The following is a 20,250-nucleotide window of genomic DNA, read 5'->3' as shown; positions in this document are numbered from 1 at the left end:
TGTTACCATTCTTAGGTCCAAAGGGACTAAGAGAGGAAGCAGTGACTGGAATCTGGGTGCATATCATGTAGAATTTTCCCTTTTGAGAAAAGCAGTGGCTTTCAGTCAAGGGACACAGTTGGTGTCAGAGAGGAAGTGAAGGAATAAAGACCTGGACGTCCCTCTCCTCCTTTGTCCCTCCTCCTGGGCTGCCACTGGTGAGACCACAGAAGGAGCCTCTGTCAGTCTCCAAAGCAGAAAGCAGGGAAGAGTCTACCACGGGTGGATGGAGAGGGGCACACGGAAGCGTCCCAAGACTGAGGGAACCATCCTTAGTTTATCCTGCTTAGGTGACCTGGAACCTCCTCTGTTGTTTTCCAGTCTTGTGGCTCCTCTGCACAACTTGTAAGATAATGAAAGAGGATTTTCATCCTATTATGGGACTAGATAGTGAATTTGCATGCTGATGTTTAGTCTGAGAATGTTTACTCCTTTATTTCTTATATTTAAGATGTAGTTGTATGTACCTTTTATACATGACTTGGTATACCATTTGGGATCAAAAGCATATGACTTCCTAATACACCTCCATCCTTGTGCAGTTAAACAGAGCTTCGACCTGGAGGAGTACAGCCTCTCACAGTCCACCCTGGACCAGGTGAGTCAGTCTTAGAGGGTTTTGCGTCACACATGAAATATAAATGCATGATATATGCACACTCAGAGCTCCACGAGCTGTGTGACTCCCTCTCTCTTTGATCTTCTTCCTGCATTGCAGGTTTTCCTGGAGCTTTCCAAGGAGCAGGAGCTGGAGGATTTGGATGAGGAAGTGAATCTACCCATAAAGAGAAAACTCCTTATCCAGGAAGAGCCTTGACGCCCCAGAAACTGTGTTTCTCTTTAAACTTGAGACTCTTTAAGGATGATATTTTATAGCATTAATATGCCCTATCTCAGATATGTACAAGAGCTTTTGAAACTTATTTTATGATATTTCTCTAGAACATTACAGCATGACTGCGGTAGACACACTATGCAGCCTCAGTACCAGCAACCAAATTCTACCTTTCATAAAGTAGTAAACTTTAAAAAATGCATTTATTATGGAATGTTTGTGTTTGAGGATGATAGAAAGATTGTTTAATACCTTTTCTCTTAACTTTCAAATATTGTATTTTTACTTATATTTTCTATTAAAATACAAAGAAAGACAGTACCAATTGAAGGAAAAAGGAGCCCATTCAATTCAGAGCAGGACAGTCTTTGCTTTTTGTAATTCACTTTTAAAAATGTTTTCTTAAGTCACTGATTTTCCTTTTCTGTCATTTTGTAGATTTTAGATCATGGGGTTTATGTTTTGCCCGGTTGAGACTGTCAGGAATACTGAAACATGTTTATATATATAATTGTATTGATAGTAAGACTTTGAATAATCAAGTTGAAAAAATACATATCATATATACAATTTTGAAACAATTTTTCTGATTTTATGTTTTCTTATGATGCAACAGTCTACCCTTACGCAGAGCACTAGAACTTCATAGAGCTTAATTTCAAATGTTTAAATATATATTATGATTCACTCCACTGGTGACTCTATAAACACTTTAAAATCAACACAATATTCTTGTTCACTCATACTTCGATGAGTTTTTATTTTCATTGATACTACATTTATTGTTGCAAATGTCACTGAGTTCATGGTAATTTATTATGCACAGTAAAATCTAAAACATGTATGTAAATAAAGTGATATTTAAAGAAGCTGACCTTGGCCCTGGCCGGTTGGCTCAGTGGTAGAGTATCGGCCTGGCGTGCAGGAGTACTGGGTTTGATTCCCGGCCAGGGCACACAGGAGAAGCGCCCATCTGCTTCTCCACTCCTTGCCCTCTCCTTCCTCTCTGTCTCTGTCTTCCCCTCCCGCAGCCAAGGCTCCATTGGAGCAAAGTTGGCCAGGGCGCTGAGAATGGCTCTATGGCCTCTGCCTCAGGCGCTAGAATGGCTCTGGTTGCAACAGAGCAATGTCCCAGATGGGCAGAGCATCACTCCCTGGTGGGCATGCTGGGTGGATTTCAGTTGGGTGCATACGGGAGTCTGTCTGACTGCCTCCCCGCTTCCAACTTCAAAAAAATATATATATATAAATAAAAGAAGCTGACCTTTCCAAAGTTATAGGTCACACAGGCTCAGATTTGCAAACTCAGGATCTGTTTGGTGTCTCTTACTTTAAGATAGCATCAGGCAGGTATCAAACTGGGTTGTGGTTGCAAAGAAGGTATAAAGAACATCCCTTCAACTTGAAGTTTACGTTATCTTTTGATGGGAACACAGAAGATACTCTGTAATCAACTTCTAATTGTCATGATAGCTTCTTGAATGATACAAGGATGTATTTGAAGCTAAAAACTATTTTTGCAGCCTAAATAGCCAATTATTGTGGTAAATTCCAATGGCCCACTTGTGAATATTTTAATATAAATAATCTCAGATATGATTTTGAAAAGTATTCTATGTTTTCAAATTCAAGGGTCTATCTTTGGGAAAAGCACCAAAACTTATTATTTTGTTCCATTTTATATGCAATTGGTGTCAAAACACTGCACCTCGAAGACATCACCATATAATTGTTGTCTTAGTGGTAAAAAATAATTCTATGTTGGCCTAGAAGATGCTATAAGATGTCGATTAAGAAAAACCAAATCTGTCCCAGGAAGAGCTCCAAGACACAAATACATACATAGTGTTATTAGGAGTACCTTCCTAGGGTTTGAACTACAGAATACAGGAAGATATAAAAGAAAGTACAATCATCATGACCGAGGATGTGATGTCACTGAGAAAGAGGACAACGTGCTTTATGAAATACAACATCCATAGGAATTTGTTCCTCAGTCTCTGATATGGCAGAATTAGAGTTGTATTACTTTTGGCTACTTTCTAAGCTATGGGTCTGTAGGTCAGTGATTTAAGCAAGTTAAGTCTCAGTTTTCCATCTTACAAGGGAAGATAAATATCAACTTACTTATTGACTTGATGTGAGAATCAGATGACAAGATGCAGTTGAAGGTTTAAAGTAAAGCATACTTTTCTTGTAATCATAAGGACAGTCAGATCAGCAGCCATCAGAGTCAGAGAAGGGTACTGGTTTTTGCATCTTTGCAGATAGTCTGTTTATAAACAAAGCTTCCACCAATATAAAAAAAATATCCTGCTCTTATAACCCCACAAACCATATCAAATAGGGCACATCTTCCATGTGTAGCCACTCCAGACACTGAACTGGTATTCCAAATAGAAAAGTAGTTCAAGCTGAAAGTCTATATTGCTTATAATAAAAGTCTAAAACCTTGATGCTGCAGTACATCTATGGCAGTGCTCTGAAATCTGCATTTTAATTAAAATGTATTTCATCCTTCACCATTTATCCCATTCTACCCTCCTGCACTCCCCCACCATAGCTATCACCACACTTGTGTCTAAGTTCATGAGGTGTTTTTTTTGTCCTTTCTTGCTCTATCCCTCCACCTCCCACACCCACCCTCCCCTCCTCCCTCCCCGACAACTGTCAGCCTACTCTCTATGTATGACTCTGTTTCTATTTAGCTTGTTGGTTCACCTTTTTCATTATATTCCACATACTAGTAAAACCACATGGTACTTGTTCTGTAACTGGCTTATTTCACTTAGCATAATGCTCTCCAAGTCCATCCACACTGTCAGAGAAGGAAAGATTTCCTTCTTTCTTATGGCTGCTTAGTATTTCATTGTATAACATACTATAGCTTTTTTTTTATCATTCATCTACTAATGATTGGGCTGTCTCCAGATCTAGTCTATTGAAAATAACACTGCAGTGAACTTAGGGGTACACTTATTCTTTTGAATTAGTTTTTCAAGCTACTTGGATATACTCTTGCAAGTAGGATTTCTAGGTAAAAAGTCAGTTCCATTTTTAAATGTCTGAGATAACTCCATACTGCTTTCCGTAATGGCTGCACCAATCTGCATTCCCACTAGCAGTACGCAAGAGCTCCCTTTACTCCACGTCCTTGCCAACACTTGTTTGTACATTTATTGACGATAGCCATTCTCACCAGTGTAAGTTGATATCTTTTTGGGTTTCAATTTGCATTTTTCTGATGATTAGTGACATTAAGCATCTTTTTATATGTTTACTACCATCTCTATGCTTTCTTTAGAAGTTGTTTGTTAAGATCCCTTACTCATTTTCTAATTGAACTGTTTGATTTCTTTGGTGTTGAGTTTTTTAAGTTCTTCACAAATTTTGGATATTAATAACTTATCAGTTATATTGTAAACACCAGGCAACATATCAGCTGTAATGTAAAGACCAGGAAAAAAGTGAACTGCTTCCCTGGAAATAATGAGACTCAGAGATAAACTGAGCTTCTTGATTATCTTTCCAAAAGTGAGCTTATCTTTTTTTCCCATTGTATTTGTATTATTGAAACAAAAATCCGGCAGGTCCAGCTGCCTGCCACAATGAAAGCCAGACTCGGGAGACAAGTGCTGGTGCAAAAGGAAGGAGGTGTATTCAAGTGCTGCCAGCCTGAGAAGACAGGGGTCACCTGTTCCAAAGCCCATGTTAACATTCCAGTCAGGCCACAAAATTTATAGGGCTGAAAAAGGGGGAGAGAAAGCTGTGGATGTGTCAGACATGTAGAGTGTCTTCACAAAAATCTTGACGTGCTGCTTTATGGTCAGCATCCTTGAGTAGGCCATCTGCTTTTTGTCAGCTGAATTCCCATGAATGGGTGATCTGTACTAGCCAAAGTCTTGTGGTTGAGGCCATTTCTTGTTCTTAGCTGGACAGGAACTGAAACTGCTGGTCCTTGGATCATTGTGCAAACATGCTATTAGCAATTTTCTCGCCAGGATTGTCAATCTCTTTCACCATCCCAACTGCTATTAACGATTACCACAGCCATAAAATGCTGCACAGCTGGCTACATTATGTGATTTCAAATATGATTCCCATGCCCTAAATGCTAAACAACTCTGGCAAGGTTATTTTAATAATAATTTTTATAATAATTTAATATTTAGGGATAGCTGCTAATTTATAGTGCACAGGACAAAAAGAACTAATAGAAAAACCAACAAAAACATAGAATAATTAAACATCAACCAACTAGATCTAATAGATGATTATATAATAATCCACCCATGTAATAGCAGAATATCTCTCTTTTCAAGGATATTTGGAGTATTCACCAAGATAGATCATACCTTGGGTCATTAAACAAGTCCTAACAGAATTGACATGCAATATAAATTTTCTGATCATAATAGAATTAAAGTAGAAATCAATAACCAAAAGATAACAAGAAAACCACGAGATACATGGAAAGAAAACATCATCTCTCTAAATAATTCCTGGGCCCTGGCCGGTTGGCTCAATGGTAGAGTGTTGGCCTGGCTTGCAGGAATCCTGGGTTCAATTCCCAACCAGGGCACACAGGAGAAGCGCCCATCTGCTTCTCCACCCCTCCCCCTCTCCTTCCTCTCCCTCTCTCTCTTCCCCTCCCGCAGCCAAGGCTCCATTGGAGCAAAGTTGGCCCTGGTGCTGAGAATGGCTCTGTGGCCTCTGCCTCAGGCACTAAAATGGCTCTGGTTGCAACAGAGCGACCCCCCAGATGGGCAGAGCATCGCCTCCTGGTGGGCGTGCCGGATGGATACCGGTTGGGTGCATGCGGGAGTCTGTCTGACTGCCTCCCCTTTTCCAACTTCAGAAAAATACAAAAAAAAAAAAGATAATAATTCCTGGGTGATAGAGTGAGTCTCGAGGGTGACTAGAAAATAGTTGGAACTAAATGAAAATGAGAAGCAGAAGAATGAAAACCCTGATTCCCCAGATGATGAAATCGACCTGGAGGACAATTTAGAGATCTGTGTCAAGAGGAGCTTTTGTGATGAAACTCTTTTCTTTTTTGTGGCTTGAGGGCTGTGCTTCAAATTTGGATAGGAGCCACAATCATCTTGAACATAACAGAGGAAAGCTGACGAATATTGGGTTTCCTCTATAAGGCTGGTCTTTATAATATGATACATCCAGACAACCAGGTACAAATGCAACTACCCCACAGGAACTGGCTGAATGTCAATGAAAAGGTTACTAAACCAGCTGGCCTTGACAGTTATTTCTATGTCAGTCTTACTCTGTAAATTGTTGATCAAATGACTCACATTTAAAACAGAAAATTCTGGAGGTTATAAATAAACGATAGGTACTGGAGATATAGGTGGAGATGATCCCAGGTCCACGACTTTAGTTAAATTGAAAGAAATGCTCTGAAACTAAACAAGAGGGCTAAATCCTCACTGTACCTGCAAATACACTCCAGAAAATAAGTGATTCTTTATTGACTTAACTGTGCTGTTAGGCAAAGGCGAAACTTTCAATTGACCATGATGCACTCTCATTTTCGTTCCCAAACTGCTGATCTTTCGCCTTGAAATTCTTGGAGAGCTGTTGTACCATACCACTAAATGAGCACACTTTAAAATATGAAGAAATGCTTTGGAATAGGGCAGCCTTTGGAGGATTACAAAGAAGTTAGGCAAAACAATGAAGAGAAAAAGAAAGGAGACTATTGGATTTGGGTCCTCTGCTTCAACTTTAAAATCAAACTGTATTTATTCAAACAGTGTAGACATATTTTCTTGTTGCTTTATGTCTCAGAAAGGTAACTAGAAGGAAAGCAGCTTGGCTATAGTGAGGGAACAAGATAATGGGTTTAAGTGAGGAAATAGGAAATCCCTTCCTGGGTGGTGTTTGGCACTCTAATGTTGGAAGGGGTGGGTGTGAAGACAATGAATGGTGACAAGGCACTACCTGCACACCTGGTTCACGAGTGAGCATAGGAGTGAGACTGTAACTCTGGATCAATTTCCCTTCGTGTTACTTGCTTACCATCTAGTGGATATACCAAATTTCATTAACAGATTTATTTTAAAGCCATGTTGGAGAAAGTATAATGAACATCAAGTTCAATTACAGAATGCATTACTATCTTTGATCTCTGTGTAAATCTAAAATATTGTTTCTGGCTTTTACTTATCTACTCCCATGGTGCTGTTTCTATCTCTAAGTGATTGCAGATATAACGAAGGAAATTGCTGGATGTTTTTGTTATTGTTCAAAATCCATCATGAGCCCTTGAAGTGTTAAATGGAGCTCAAATGAGAAGCATGTCTCCTGTCTCTAGTGGGGTGTCGGTGGCTCATGGAGAGTGGAACAAGGGCTGGGATTGTGCAATCACAGTGGTCTGACGGGATTGCTATCAAAGACTGAGGCCAGTTCTAACAAAAATGTTACGTAAAATAGTTGCCTTTTTGAGCAAGTGGAACAAATGTTACCTGTGAGATAGTATTGATTTTTTAAAGCAGGATAACCTTTTGGTAAAATAGACTTTCAATTTTTTTTAACTTTTTTGTGCTTTGTTCCTTGGTAAAAATATGATAATTCTTAAAGTCTCATGCCTGTAATAATTGAATTAAAACAATGAGAATGAAGATAAAAGGTTTAGATTCTTAGGTTCATAAATAAATATAATTATTCAAATGAACAACAGCAATAGACCAATAGTTCAAGGGTAGTCACGTGAGTGTGGTGTTTTGGCAGGGACACGAGCATTGAGGCAGAGCAATCTCCACAGCAGCGTTTCACAGAAGTGAAACCGGGAGAGTAAATTCTAGAGTGCAGTACACACCAGGAAACTATGTGATTTGTTTCCTTCTGAAGAAGAAGACCAGTTGATAAAATGGGTTTCTAGGTTACATGCTTCAAATTTCTCAAACGTAAGTTCATTGTCTTTTTTCTGTTTTGTTTTTTCTTTGAGGAGGGTTTTTTTTCTATCACAAAATTATGAATAAGTCTTTAGGAATTGAATGCCAACCATCTGTGGACAAACTACTTTGAAAATTAAAGGAGTATATGGATGTTTTTTGACATCTGGTATTTAATATTGCAAAAATGAAAGCATTGAGATGAACCCTAAGTTTTTTTAAAAGTATACCACTGTTATATGGTTTAAGCCAGAAATAGTGCAAAAATAAGCTGAAATTTACAAATAGACTATGAAGAACTAAGAATATGAGAATTAATTTGTACACTTGGATTGTTTTGAAGTTCTTTACTTTTATTGCACAATAACTTGAGGGCATTCTGGATAAACTATGTTTTTTCTGACTTCTGGATTGTTTTCCAAAAACATTTAGAAAAGTACGAGGGTAGACACAAGTAGGTTTTCAGTTATGAGTATGCAAAACACACTTTATTCTTGTGTTATTATTTATTATTATTGTATTATTTTTTATTGAAACTACTGTAAACCTACTTCTGCCCACCCCTGTCCATTTCTTGTTTTGTTGTTTTGTTTTTTTTCTCCCTATCTACTTCTAAGAATTTTAGATATGAAAGAGGCTTTCCAATATTTGTTTTTCCTTGTGCAAACAATGCTTTGAGTCAAAGGTAAAATCGTAGTTTTTCCTTGTCAAGATATAATTTCAGATACACACCATATGGGAGAGTATAGGACTTTTGTACTCCTACAGTGTAAACATTTTGTTGTGAAGTTAACACCATGTTACAGGAGAAAAACCAGAGTGGTTACATTTTAAAACTTCTTACTAAGGAATTCATGTGGTTGTTTGTCTTTTGATAAACTATAAAACAAATGTGAATTTGGAAAAATATAGTAAGTAATATTAATTACAGTGGACAATCTAAGGGTTGGAGCCAGATAGCGTTTTCATGCTACACTGGACTGTGGCCGATGCCATGGTAAGGAGTTCACCCTCTGGCCAGTTTACCACCTGCACAGCTGGTACAGTCCCCTTACAAGTGCCTCTTCTGAATTCTCCTCACTAGGAACAGTCTATGGGGATCCTCTGCCCCCTCTCACTAGGCACCCAGGCCTGATGTTTTTCTCTGATGTTGTTTTTCTATTCCTCCCTCTAGTTGCATTCTAGGGGCTTTCTCACCTCCTTCCTCGTCCCCTTCCACCTAGACTCGCCTCTCGGCTCCATTAGGCAGCCGCGTGTAGTTTCTTCCTCTGGCAATGCTCTCTGAGGCTCCTTGGCTAATGTGCGTCCTGTTGGACCCAATTTGCGAGCTTTGTCTCTAGGAAACAGCACAGCCTTGTGTGTCTTCTTGTTTCATGAATGGAATGAGAGCTTTGGGCTCGGGCACACCCACTCATTATCATGATGGAGGCATTCAGGACAGCCATGGGGTTTCTGTCCCCGGCCAACATGGTGCACACATAGAAGGAGGAGATGGCTTGCTCAAAACTCACACTTAGAGCCAGATTCAGGGTGGAGATGCTGCTCTGTGCTCAAAAGTCCTGAACCATTCTTCCAAGTCACCTGGAATGCTTCCCAGAAAATTGGTGCTCATCCCAGAATCTCTTTACTTTCCATCCCATTGTGGAGTCCTCCATGAGCATTCAAGTCCCACAGTTTCCAGGACAGGCTCAGCAAATCATACTGTGTGATATTGGTCAATTAAGGCAATGAAACTTGTGTATTATTGTTATGCACTAAGACATTTCCTTCTAGGAGGTATTTTGAGGACTTGCTGTAAAAATAAAAAAATATGTATAAATTCTTCTACTTCATCTTTCCCACCCAACTCCTCCAACACACACACACACACACACACACACACACACACACACACACTTACTTTGCTCACGGTTGAATGTGATGAAACATGACTTGCTGCTTTTACCAGGGGGGAAGTGTGGTTTTCAGCTGTCTCCCTGGCAGAGTGTCTGCAGAAGAATAATGCTGCTCTCTGCAGACAACTTCAGGAAGAGCCTTTGAAATGATTTCACAATGTACTAGTTTACACACAAGTCAGAGGGTCTGGGGATTCTAGACCAGCTGAAGCCTAGTCAAGCCCCGCTGAGGTGGAATTTCTAGCCTGCATCTCAATCCTAAACTCAAATACATGACAACTTTTCTGTAGGACCCTCTATCTACTAGCAAATCCAATTAACTATATATATGGAAAAACAAATCTAATTCATGTACCCTTTAAAGTAAAGATGAGCCAAATTTCAATAACCAGAATGTTCAGAGTTAGAATTCAGCAGAAGTTAAGTGTATAAAAAGTCTTAGCTTTTTTGAAGTAAGCATTAAAAGAATATAAATATTTTATATATCTTTGGAACTGGAAGGAAAACATGAAGGAGGGATGATAAACTTGATAAAGTTCAATAGAATGTAAGAATGTGGACAAAACCAGAAGCAATAGAAAATCATGCTTTATTTTTGTGTGTGTGTGACAGAGACAGAGAGAGGGACAGATAGAGACAGACAGACAATAAGGGAGAGAGATGAGAAGCATCAATTCTTTGATGTGGCACATTAGTTGTTCTTGATTGCTTTCTCATATGTGCCTTGATGGAGGGACTCCATCAGAGCGAGTGACCCCTTTGCTAGAGCCAGTGACCTTGGGCTCAAGCTGGTGAGCCTTGCTCAAACCAGATGAGCCTGTGCTCAAGCCGGCAACCTCAGAGTTTTAAATCTGGGTCTTATGCCTCCCAGTTTGACTATCTATCCACTGTGCCACCGCCTGGTCAGGCGCAAAGCATTTTTAATATGATAATAAAACACAATGAAAGACCCTTTAAAACAAGAATTTATGCATGATTTAGTTCACTTTTTTTTTTTTTTATTTTATAATTTTATTTTTTAATGGGGTGACATCAATAAATCAGGATACATATATTCAAATATAACAAGTCCAGGTTATCTTGTCGTTCAATTATGTTGCATACCCACCACCCAAAGTCAGATTGTCCTCTGTCACCTTCTATCTTGTTTTCTTTGTGCCCCTCCCACCCCCTATCCCTCTCCCATTCCCCCCTCCCCCCCGTAACCACCACATTCTCATCAATGTCTCTTAGTTTCACTATTATGTCCCACCTACGTATGGAATAATACAGTTCCTGTTTTTTTCGGATTTACTTATTTCGCTTCGTATCATGTTATCAAGATCCCACCATTTTGCTGTAAATGTTCCGATGTCATCATTTCTTATGGCTGAGTAGTATTCCATAGTGTATATGTGCCACATCTTCTTTATCCAGTCATCTATTGATGGGCTTTTTGGTTGTTTCCATGTCCTGGCCACTGTGAACAATGCTGCAATAAACATGGGGCTGCATGTGTCTTTACGTATCAATGTTTCTGAGGTTTTGGGGATATATACCCAGTAGAGGGATTGCTGGGTCATAAGGTAGTTCTATTTTCAGTTTTTTGAGGAACCACCATACTTTCTTCCATAATGGTTGTACTACTTTACATTCCCACCAACAGTGTATGAGGGTTCCTTTTTCTCCACAGCCTCTCCAACATTTGCTATTACCTGACTTGCTAATAACAGCTAATCGAACAGGTGTGAGGTAGTATCTCATTGCCGTTTTGATTTGCATTTCTCTAATAGCTAAAGAAGATGAGCATCTTTTCATATATCTGTTGGCCATTTGTATTTCTTCCTGGGAGAAGTGTCTATTCATATCCTCTTCCCATTTTTTTATTGGATTGTTTGTTTGTTTGTTGTTGAGTTTTATGAGTTCTTTGTATATTTTGGATATTAGGCCCTTATCTGAGCTGTTGTTTGAAAATATCATTTCCCATTTAGTTGGCTTTCTGTTTATTTTGTTATCAGTTTCCCTTGCTGAGCAAAAAATTCTTAGTCTGATGTAGTCCCATTCATTAATTTTTGCCTTCACTTCTCTTGCCATTGGAGTCAAATTCATAAAATGCTCTTTAAAACCCAGGTCCATGAGTTGAGTACCTATGTCTTCTTCTATGTACTTAATTGTTTCAGGTCTTATGTTTAGATCTTTGATCCATTTTGAGTTAATTTTTGTACAGGGGGAGAGACTGTAGTCCAGTTTCATTCTTTTGCATGTGGCTTTCCAGTTTTCCCAGCACCATTTATTGAAGAGGCTTTCTTTTCTCCATTGTGTGTTGTTGGCCCCTTTATCAAAAATTATTTGACTATATATATGTGGTTTTATTTCTGGACTTTCTATTCTGTTCTGTTTGTCTGAGTGTCTATTTTTCTGCCAATACCATGCTGTTTTGATTGTCGTGGCCCTATAATAGAGTTTGAAGTCAGGTATTGTTATGCCCCCAGCTTCATTCTTTTTCTTTAGAATTGCTTTGGCTATTCGGGGTTTTTTATAGTTCCATATAAATCTGATGATTTTTTGCTCTATTTCTTTAAAAAATGTCATTGGAATTTTGATGGGAATTGCATTAAATTTGTATATTGCTTTGGGTAATATAGCCATCTTGATTATATTTATTCTTCCTAGCCAAGAACAAGGTATATTCTTCCATCTCATTATATCTTTTTCGATTTCCCTTAACAATGGTTTATAGTTTTCATTATATAAGTCCTTTACATTCTTTGTTATGTTTATTCCTAAGTATTTTATTTTTTTTGTTGCAATCGTGAAGGGGATTATTCTTTTGAGTTCCTTCTCAGTTGTTTCATTGTTGGCATATAGAAAGGCTATTGACTTCTGTATGTTAATTTTGTATCCTGCGACCTTACTGTATTGGCTTATTGTTTCTAGTAGTCTTTTTGTGGATTCTTTGGGTTTTTCGATGTATAGGATCATATCATCTGCAAAAAGTGATACTTTTACTTCTTCTTTTCCAATATGGATGCCTTTTATTTTTTTGTCTTGTCTGATTGCTCTGGCTAGAACCTCTAGTACCACATTAAATAAGAGTGGAGAGAGTGGACAACCCTGTCTTGTTCCTGATTTAAGGGGGAAAGCCTTCAGTTTAGTGCCATTTAATATGATGTTAGCTGATGGTTTATCATATATGGCCTTTATCATGTTGAGATATTTTCCTTCTATACCCATTTTGTTGAGAGTCTTAAACATAAAATTGTGTTGTATTTTATCGAAAGCCTTTTCTGCGTCTATTGATAAGATCATGTGGTTTTTGTTCTTTGTTTTGTTGATATGGTGTATTACATTAACCGTTTTACGTATGTTGAACCATCCTTGAGATTCTGCGATGAATCCCACTTGATCATGATGTATTATTTTTTTAATATGTTGTTGTATTCGATTTGCTAGTATTTTGTTTAGTATTTTAGCATCTGTATTCATTAGAGATATTGGTCTGTAGTTTTCTTTTTTTGTGCCATCCTTGCCTGGTTTTGGTATGAGGGTTATGTTTGCCTCATAAAATGTGTTTGGAAGTATTGCTTCTTCTTCAATTTTTTGGAAGACTTTGAGTAGAATAGGAACCAAGTCTTCTTTGAATGTTTGATAAAATTCGCTGGTATAGCCGTCAGGGCCTGGACTTTTATTTTTGGGGAGGTTTTTAATGGTTTTTTCTATTTCTTCTCTACTGATAGGTCTGTTTAGGCTTTCTGCTTCTTCTTGACTCAGTCTAGGAAGGTTGTATTGTTCTAGGAATTTATCCATTTCTTCTAGGTTGTTGAATTTAGTGGCATAAAGTTTTTCATAGTATTCTACAATAATTCTTTGTATATCTACGGTGTCCGTGGTGATTTCTCCTCTTTCATTTTGGATTTTGTTTATATGAGTTCTTTCTCTTTTTTCCTTGGTAAGTCTTGCCAAGGGTTTGTCAATTTTGTTGATCTTTTCAAAGAACCAGCTCCTTGTTCTATTAATTTTTTCTATAGTTTTTCTGTTCTCTAATTCATTTATTTCTGCTCTGATTTTTATTATCTCCTTTCTTCGGCTGGTTTTGGGTTGTCTTTGTTCTTCTTTTTCTAGTTCCTTAAGGTGGGAAGTTAAGTGGTTCACTTGGGCTCTCTCTTGTTTGTTCATATATGCCTGAAGCGATATGAACTTCCCTCTTATCACTGCTTTTGCTGCATCCCATAGATTCTGATATGTCGTATTGTCATTTTCATTAGTCTGTATATATCTTTTGATCTCTGCACTTATTTCTTCTTTGACCCATTCATTTTTTAAAAGTATGTTGTTTAGTTTCCACATTTTTGTGGGATTTTTTTCCTCTTTTTTGCAGTTGAATTCTAGTTTCAAGGCTTTATGATCAGAAAATATGCTTGGTACAACTTCAATTTTTCTGAATTTGCTGATATTGTTTTTGTGGCCCAACATATGGTCAATTCTTGAGAATGATCCATGTACACTGGAGAAAAATGTATACTCTGTCACTTTGGGATGAAATGTCCTGTAGATGTCTATCATATCCAGGTGCTCTAGTGTTTTGTTTAAGGCCACTATGTCTTTGTTGATTCTCTGTTTGGATGACCGATCTAGAGCCGTCAGCGGTGTATTGAGGTCTCCAAGTATGATTGTATTTTTGTCAGTTTTTGTTTTAAGGTCAATAAGTAGCTGTCTTATATATTTTGGTGCTCCTTGGTTTGGTGCATATATATTAAGAATTGTTATGTCTTCTTGATTCAGTGTCCCCTTAGCCATTATGAAATGGCCATTTTTGTCTCTGAGTACTTTTCCTGTCTTGTAGTCAGCATTATCCGATATGAGTATTGCTACACCTGCTTTTTTTTGGATGTTATTTGCTTGGAGTATTGTTTTCCAGCCTTTCACTTTGAATTTGTTTTTATCCTTGTTACTTAGATGAGTTTCCTGTAGGCAGCATACAGTTGGATTTTCTTTTTTAATCCATTCTGCTACTCTGTGCCTTTTTATTGGTGAGTTTAATCCATTTACATTTAGTGTAATTATTGATACTTGTGAGTTCCCTATTGCCATTTTATATCTTGCTTTCTGTTAGTTTTGTGTCTTGTTTGATCCTTCTCTTTCGTTTTTCTATCTTTTGTTTTTATTTGGTTGTATTCCATACATCTTTTCTCTGTTGCTCTCTTTTTTATCTCATGTGCTTCTGTGGTGGTTTTTTCAATGGTGGTTACCTTTGAGTAATGAAAAGGGTCCCTACCCTGTTCATTGTAGCGAACTATTTTGTGAGTACTTTTGCACTCCATCGTCCTTTGCTACTGTTAATCTCCGTCTTCTCCCCCTCTTTCTTTTTGTTGTTGTCACAGTTTAAATTTGGTTTTATTGTGTTCTTCTTGGAGCTTTTACTTGTGGCTCTGTTTTTTTTTTGTTCTTTGTATCTGATTGGAGAACCCCCTTTAATAATTCCTGGAGTGGGGGTTTTCTGATGATAAATTCCCTCATCTTTTCTGTATCTGTGAATGTTTTTATTTCTCCTTCGTATTTGAAGGATAGCTTTGATGGGTATAGTATTCGTGGCTGAAAGTTCCTCTCTTTCAGGACTTTATATATTGGGGTCCACTCTCTTCTAGCTTGTAGAGTTTCTGCTGAGAAATCTGATGATAATCTAATGGGCCTTCCTTTATATGTTGTATTCTTCTTTTCCCTGGCTGCCTTGAGAATTTTTTCTTTGCTGTTGGTTTGTGTCAATTTCATTATGATATGCCTTGGAGTAGGTTTGTTGGGGTTAAGAAAACTTGGAGATCTGTTTGCTTCTTGAACTTGAGGCTTTAGTTCTTTCCACAGGCTTGGGAAGTTCTCATCAATTATTTGTTTAAGTATGTTCTCCATTCCATTTTCTCTCTCTTCTCCCTCTGATATACCTATTATTCTTATGTTATTCTTTTTAATGGAGTCAAATAATTCTTGTAGGGCTATCTCATTTTTTTTAATTTTTGAGTCTCTTTCTTCTTCTCTCTGTTGTGCCTCAAGTTGCTTGTCTTCTATTTCACTAATCCTCTCTTCTATCTGACCTGTTCTATTAGCTAAGCTTGTTACTTCGTTTTTCAGCTCGTGAATTGAGTTTTTCATCTCTGTTTGATTTGTTTTTATAGTTTCAATTTCCTTGGACATATATTCTTTGTGTTCATGGAGTTGTTTTCTGAGCTCCCTATATTGCCTTTCTGTGTTTTCTTGTATATCTCGGAGGATTTTTAGGATTTCTATCTTGAATTCTCTGTCATTTAGCTCCAAGGTTTCCAATATATTAAATTTTTTCTCCATAGATTTTTCCTCATCTAGCTGTGTTACCTCTCTTTCTTTTGTATCCATGATATTCGATTTTCTCTTCCTTAATGGCATCTGAGGGTGGTTTTGTTGATAGTATTAATGAGATTTAATAAAGAATAAAAAGTTAAAAAAAATAAAAAAATAACAAATCGAAAAGAGTTGTTTTTTTTTTTAAAAAAATTAATAATGAAATAAAGAAAATAAAATAAAATAAAAATTTTAAAAAAAGGAAATTATTCCCCCCCTCTTTTTTTCCTCTCCTCTCCTCTCCCCTCTTTCTTGAGAAAATCTTGTGGTGGACTGTGAGTTATAACAAACAATGCCTGTGATGGAGGGCCTGAATTGGGAAAAGTAATAAAGGGGCAAAAAAGAGAGAAAGAAAAAAAAAAAAAAAAAGGAAAAAAAAAAAAAGAGCGTATGGACCCACAAAAAGCAAATAAGGAAAAAATTTGGGTCAAGAATAAAATGATTTGCTTTTAGGTGTTGGTTTTCTAAGAGTTATGATGAGAGGAATAAGAGGAAAATGGAAAAATGGGGGGACAAATTAAAAACTTACTATTGTATTTAGTGGAACAAGAACTAGATAATATGGAGAGCCAGGGATGGGAGCACTGCTAGTGAGTTAAAAAGGTGAAGTAAAAAACCCCCAAAATGCCACAAACATAGGTTTGAGTCCCAGATAAGATAATTTGTTTGTTATTGAGGTTTGAATGAGAGGAGATGTAAAGGAGAAAGGAAGAAACTAATATAGAGGGAGAAAAGAAAGAGAGAGAGAGAAAAAAAGAGGGAACCACTAAAAGAAGAAAAAAGAAAGGAGAGAGAGCGAGAGAGTTAAGGGTTTTGGAGTGCAACCCTCATAGAGAGAAAGGAAGAGAAGAGAAATGATAATGGGAGATGTAACACTTATGGGTAGTGTAGTTCAAGGAGAGGAGAGAGTAAGACCGGTAGAGAGTTAATCGGCCAAATTGGAGGAGGAAAAAAAAGTCTCAAGAATGAAGATAAGAGAAACGAACGAACAAATATAATAAAATGGGATAGGTTATAAAGTCTGCAGATTATTCTTGATTTTGAGAGGTTATCTTCTTGCTTTTTCTTTTCTCTCCCTCTTCCTGGTCGGTGACTCTGTACCCCGGGTTCTGCCCCTTTGGCACGCTCAGGTAGAGGTTTGCAGTTGATAATTCTCTATGGCAATGTCATGTATTGTGCTTTATTCTCGTTGGGAGTCGAGGCTCATTAGCATTTATAGGCTCCGACAGTGAGAGAGTCCGTGTTCCTGGAGCCTTTCTCCTAGTCTTTCCTTCCTCAATTAGTAGCCTGATAGTCCAGGTATGGGGTTGCTGCTGCCTCTGCCTGGATAGTAAGAGGCTCAAATTGCTGGCAACTCCCCACTCTATTTCCACTCAGCACAGGGCTCTGGGTAAGGCTCAGTCAGTCAGAGCTGCTAGCATAATCAGGCGGGCTTTCCGCCCACTCGAAGACCTCTGGCTCTGCCACTCTATCCGGTAACACAAGCGGGCGCCCACTTCCGGGGCGCTTGGAGGAAACTCTCAATCACTGTCTGCAACCAGGATATCCGGCCAGCAGTCTCACGCTCTGAGTGAAACCCCCAACCGCAGGGAAAAGTTGCAGCGTTGGAATTGAGTCTCGCTCCGTCCCCGTGCGCGGCTTTTGCAAGGTGCTGGGGCGGCCCGAGATTCCGCTTTGGCCCACACAAAGGCCCCTGACTCTGCCCCTCTCTGCGATAACACGGGCGCGCACTGCCGAGGCACTCGGAGGAATCGCTCACTCCTTATCTGCGCGCGCAAACCAGGATATGAGGCCGGCCGCGGTTCCCTCTGAGTGAAACAGCCTCCAGCACGGAAAATCTCCACCGTTGGGATTAGTTCTCACTCCCTCCCGTGCGTGGCTTTCCCAGGGCGCTGGGGCTGCCCAGAGACTCTGCCCTCAGCCCACAGAAAGGCCTCTGACCCTGCCTCTCCGTGGGGCAACACGGGCACCCACTTCCGCGGCTTAGGAAGAAATCTCTCTTCCATTAACTGCGCACCGACCAGGAGAACGGGTAAAATGGCCGCTCCGCTTGTCTTTCTTTGTTTGGGTTTGGTGCGAGTGTTAGCTTGTATTGCCCGGGTTGCCACAGGATCAGATTTTCCTCGGCTTGGATCTCCGAGCCACAGCCTGGTTCAGCCGTTTTTGCTGCGGCGGCCTGGATCTATTCACCCCCTTTGCCCGCCTCAGTTTCTATATTCACAGTTACCAGAGAAAGCCGCCCTGTTTAGGTTAGTGAGGAAGGCGGAGCATTTCTTACTCCCTATTTCCTTCGGGGTTTGGTTATATATTTAGCCAATTTTTCACTCAATCATACCTTTGGGTGTATTGCGAAGAATCTGGAAGCTCCAAGTATAGGTTTTTCTGTTTCTGGTTGAAGATCTTGTTGAGTTTTGGGGGAGATTTATCGGTATCGCTTCCTACCCCGCCATTACTCTGACGTCATCCTAGTTCACTTTTTAAAAATATAGTATCTATCAGTTTGGATTTTTAAAAAATATAACAAATATAAATTTTTTAAACATTAATCATTTAAAAATTCAGCAAAATTTTAAAAATAAGGAAATAAATAAAGCTATGTTATGCATATGTCAAACTAAAGAAACCTTATGTAGCTATGTTATCAGAAATAGAAGAAACAAACCATTAAATGTTGAGTAATAAAACAATGTTTTATCCATCTGATTACTTAGCCTTTTAATGCACAAACTAAAAACTAACAGAAACAGAATAAAAAGTTAGTGCCAGGATATATCAGAATGACAAGTTTTAATAGAATTCTGTCATGAAATGATTAATCTCATAAATATAACATAATAAGGGATATAGAAGGTTTGAAGAACAAAATTTTAAGGAGTAAATAGCTATATACAAAACAACATAAAAGGGGATACATATTTATTCCAAATACACATGAAATATTTCCATGTATTCAACTATTTGCATACATGCGCCACCAAGGACATGTCAAGGAATTTCAAAGGTGTACTATCTTACAGAGGAGTAATTCCTTGGACCACAATATGATTAAGTTAGAATTCAAAAATGAAAAGTCACTAAGACCAGACGGTGGCACAGTGGATAGAGAATCAACCTGGGATGCTGAAGACCAAAGTTCAAAACCCCTAGGTTGCCAGCTTGAGCACAGGCTCACCAGCTTGTGTGCAGATTGCCAGTTTGAACATGGGATCATAGACCTGACCCCATGGTTACTGGCTTGAGCCCAAGAGTCACTGGCTGGAGTGAGGGGTAACTGGCTCAGCTGGAGCCCCCAGTCAAAGGACATATGAGAAACCAGTCAATGAACAACCCAACTACAAGTTGATGTTTCTCATCTCCCTTCTTGTCTGTCTGTCCCTTTTTGTCCCTCTCTGTCACTCTCTCTTTCTACTCCCCCCCCAAAAGAAAAGGAAGGTCAGTAAAATGAAATAAATATCAATATTGCAGAATCTAAACAGACAATGTTAAGTAACATATCTGTGGTCATCACTTCATTTATATATTACATGGCAAAAAAAAAGCAACAACTAATATAGAACAACCAGCTTTTATACCTTGGATGCCTGGGGTGATTCTTAAAAGGTTCTGCTGGTCCTGGATCAGCTTGTTTGCTTCTCCGGGGCTTGGCTGGCTATTGTCTGACCTAGGCTACTCTGCACTGGGGTGACTGGGATGCCTCAGCTCTGTGTCATATGTCTTTTACCCTCCAGAGCCCAGATATGCTCTCATAACAATGGAAGAGCCACAGGACCAAGCAGGTACACTCAAAATCTTGTAAGGTCTCAGCTCAGAAAGAAAACAACCTTGCTCCTACCTGTCTACTGGTCAGAGTCAGAGTCCGCTTTTGTGGAAGGAACTCTAGAGTTACCAGACAAAGGGTGTAGACACAAGTAGAAGGGACAGACAGGGATCCATGTGTTGAATAAATGTGGTGAGAAGTGGGTACATTTTTCTTCATTTTGAATTTAAAGGAAAAGCTTTCAATGTTTGGCTGTTGGGTATGATGGTAGCTGTGGGCTTGTTGTATATGGACTTTATTATGTTGATGTATATTTCTTCTATATCTAATTTGTTGAGGTTTTTTATCATGAAAGGACATTGTATTTTGTCAAATAAATTTTTTTTCATCTATTGAGATGATCATATGATTGTATCTTCCCATTTATATGATGTGTAACACATTTGATTTGCATATGTTGAA

At 38.6% G+C, this 20,250-nt stretch overlaps 3 protein-coding genes across 3 annotated transcripts in view; all 3 read left to right on the top strand.

Moving 5' to 3' along the window:
* Positions 1–1,255, top strand: part of LOC136308348 (ABC-type organic anion transporter ABCA8-like) — a 94,033-nt gene extending 92,778 nt beyond the window's left edge. The window contains exons 38-39 of the mRNA XM_066235685.1: positions 582–637; positions 758–1,255. Of these exons, the coding sequence (XP_066091782.1) occupies positions 582–637; positions 758–856 (155 nt within the window). The 3' untranslated portion in view covers positions 857–1,255. The remainder of the gene's footprint in view (positions 1–581; positions 638–757) is intronic.
* Positions 1,256–7,662: 6,407 nt separating this feature from the next.
* The window catches only part of LOC136308347 (ABC-type organic anion transporter ABCA8-like), a 132,607-nt gene continuing 120,019 nt past the window's right edge, over positions 7,663–20,250 (top strand). The window contains exon 1 of the mRNA XM_066235684.1: positions 7,663–7,800. The gene's annotated coding sequence lies outside the window, so the exon portion shown is untranslated. The remainder of the gene's footprint in view (positions 7,801–20,250) is intronic.
* The window catches only part of LOC136308349 (ABC-type organic anion transporter ABCA8-like), a 252,820-nt gene continuing 240,250 nt past the window's right edge, over positions 7,681–20,250 (top strand). The window contains exon 1 of the mRNA XM_066235686.1: positions 7,681–7,800. The gene's annotated coding sequence lies outside the window, so the exon portion shown is untranslated. The remainder of the gene's footprint in view (positions 7,801–20,250) is intronic.

This window comes from Saccopteryx bilineata, chromosome 6 (genome assembly GCF_036850765.1).
Source record: "Saccopteryx bilineata isolate mSacBil1 chromosome 6, mSacBil1_pri_phased_curated, whole genome shotgun sequence".
Classification (NCBI taxonomy): Eukaryota; Metazoa; Chordata; class Mammalia; order Chiroptera; family Emballonuridae; genus Saccopteryx; species Saccopteryx bilineata.
Note: the sequence above shows the minus strand (reverse complement) of the source record. Positions and strands in the feature narration are given on the sequence as shown.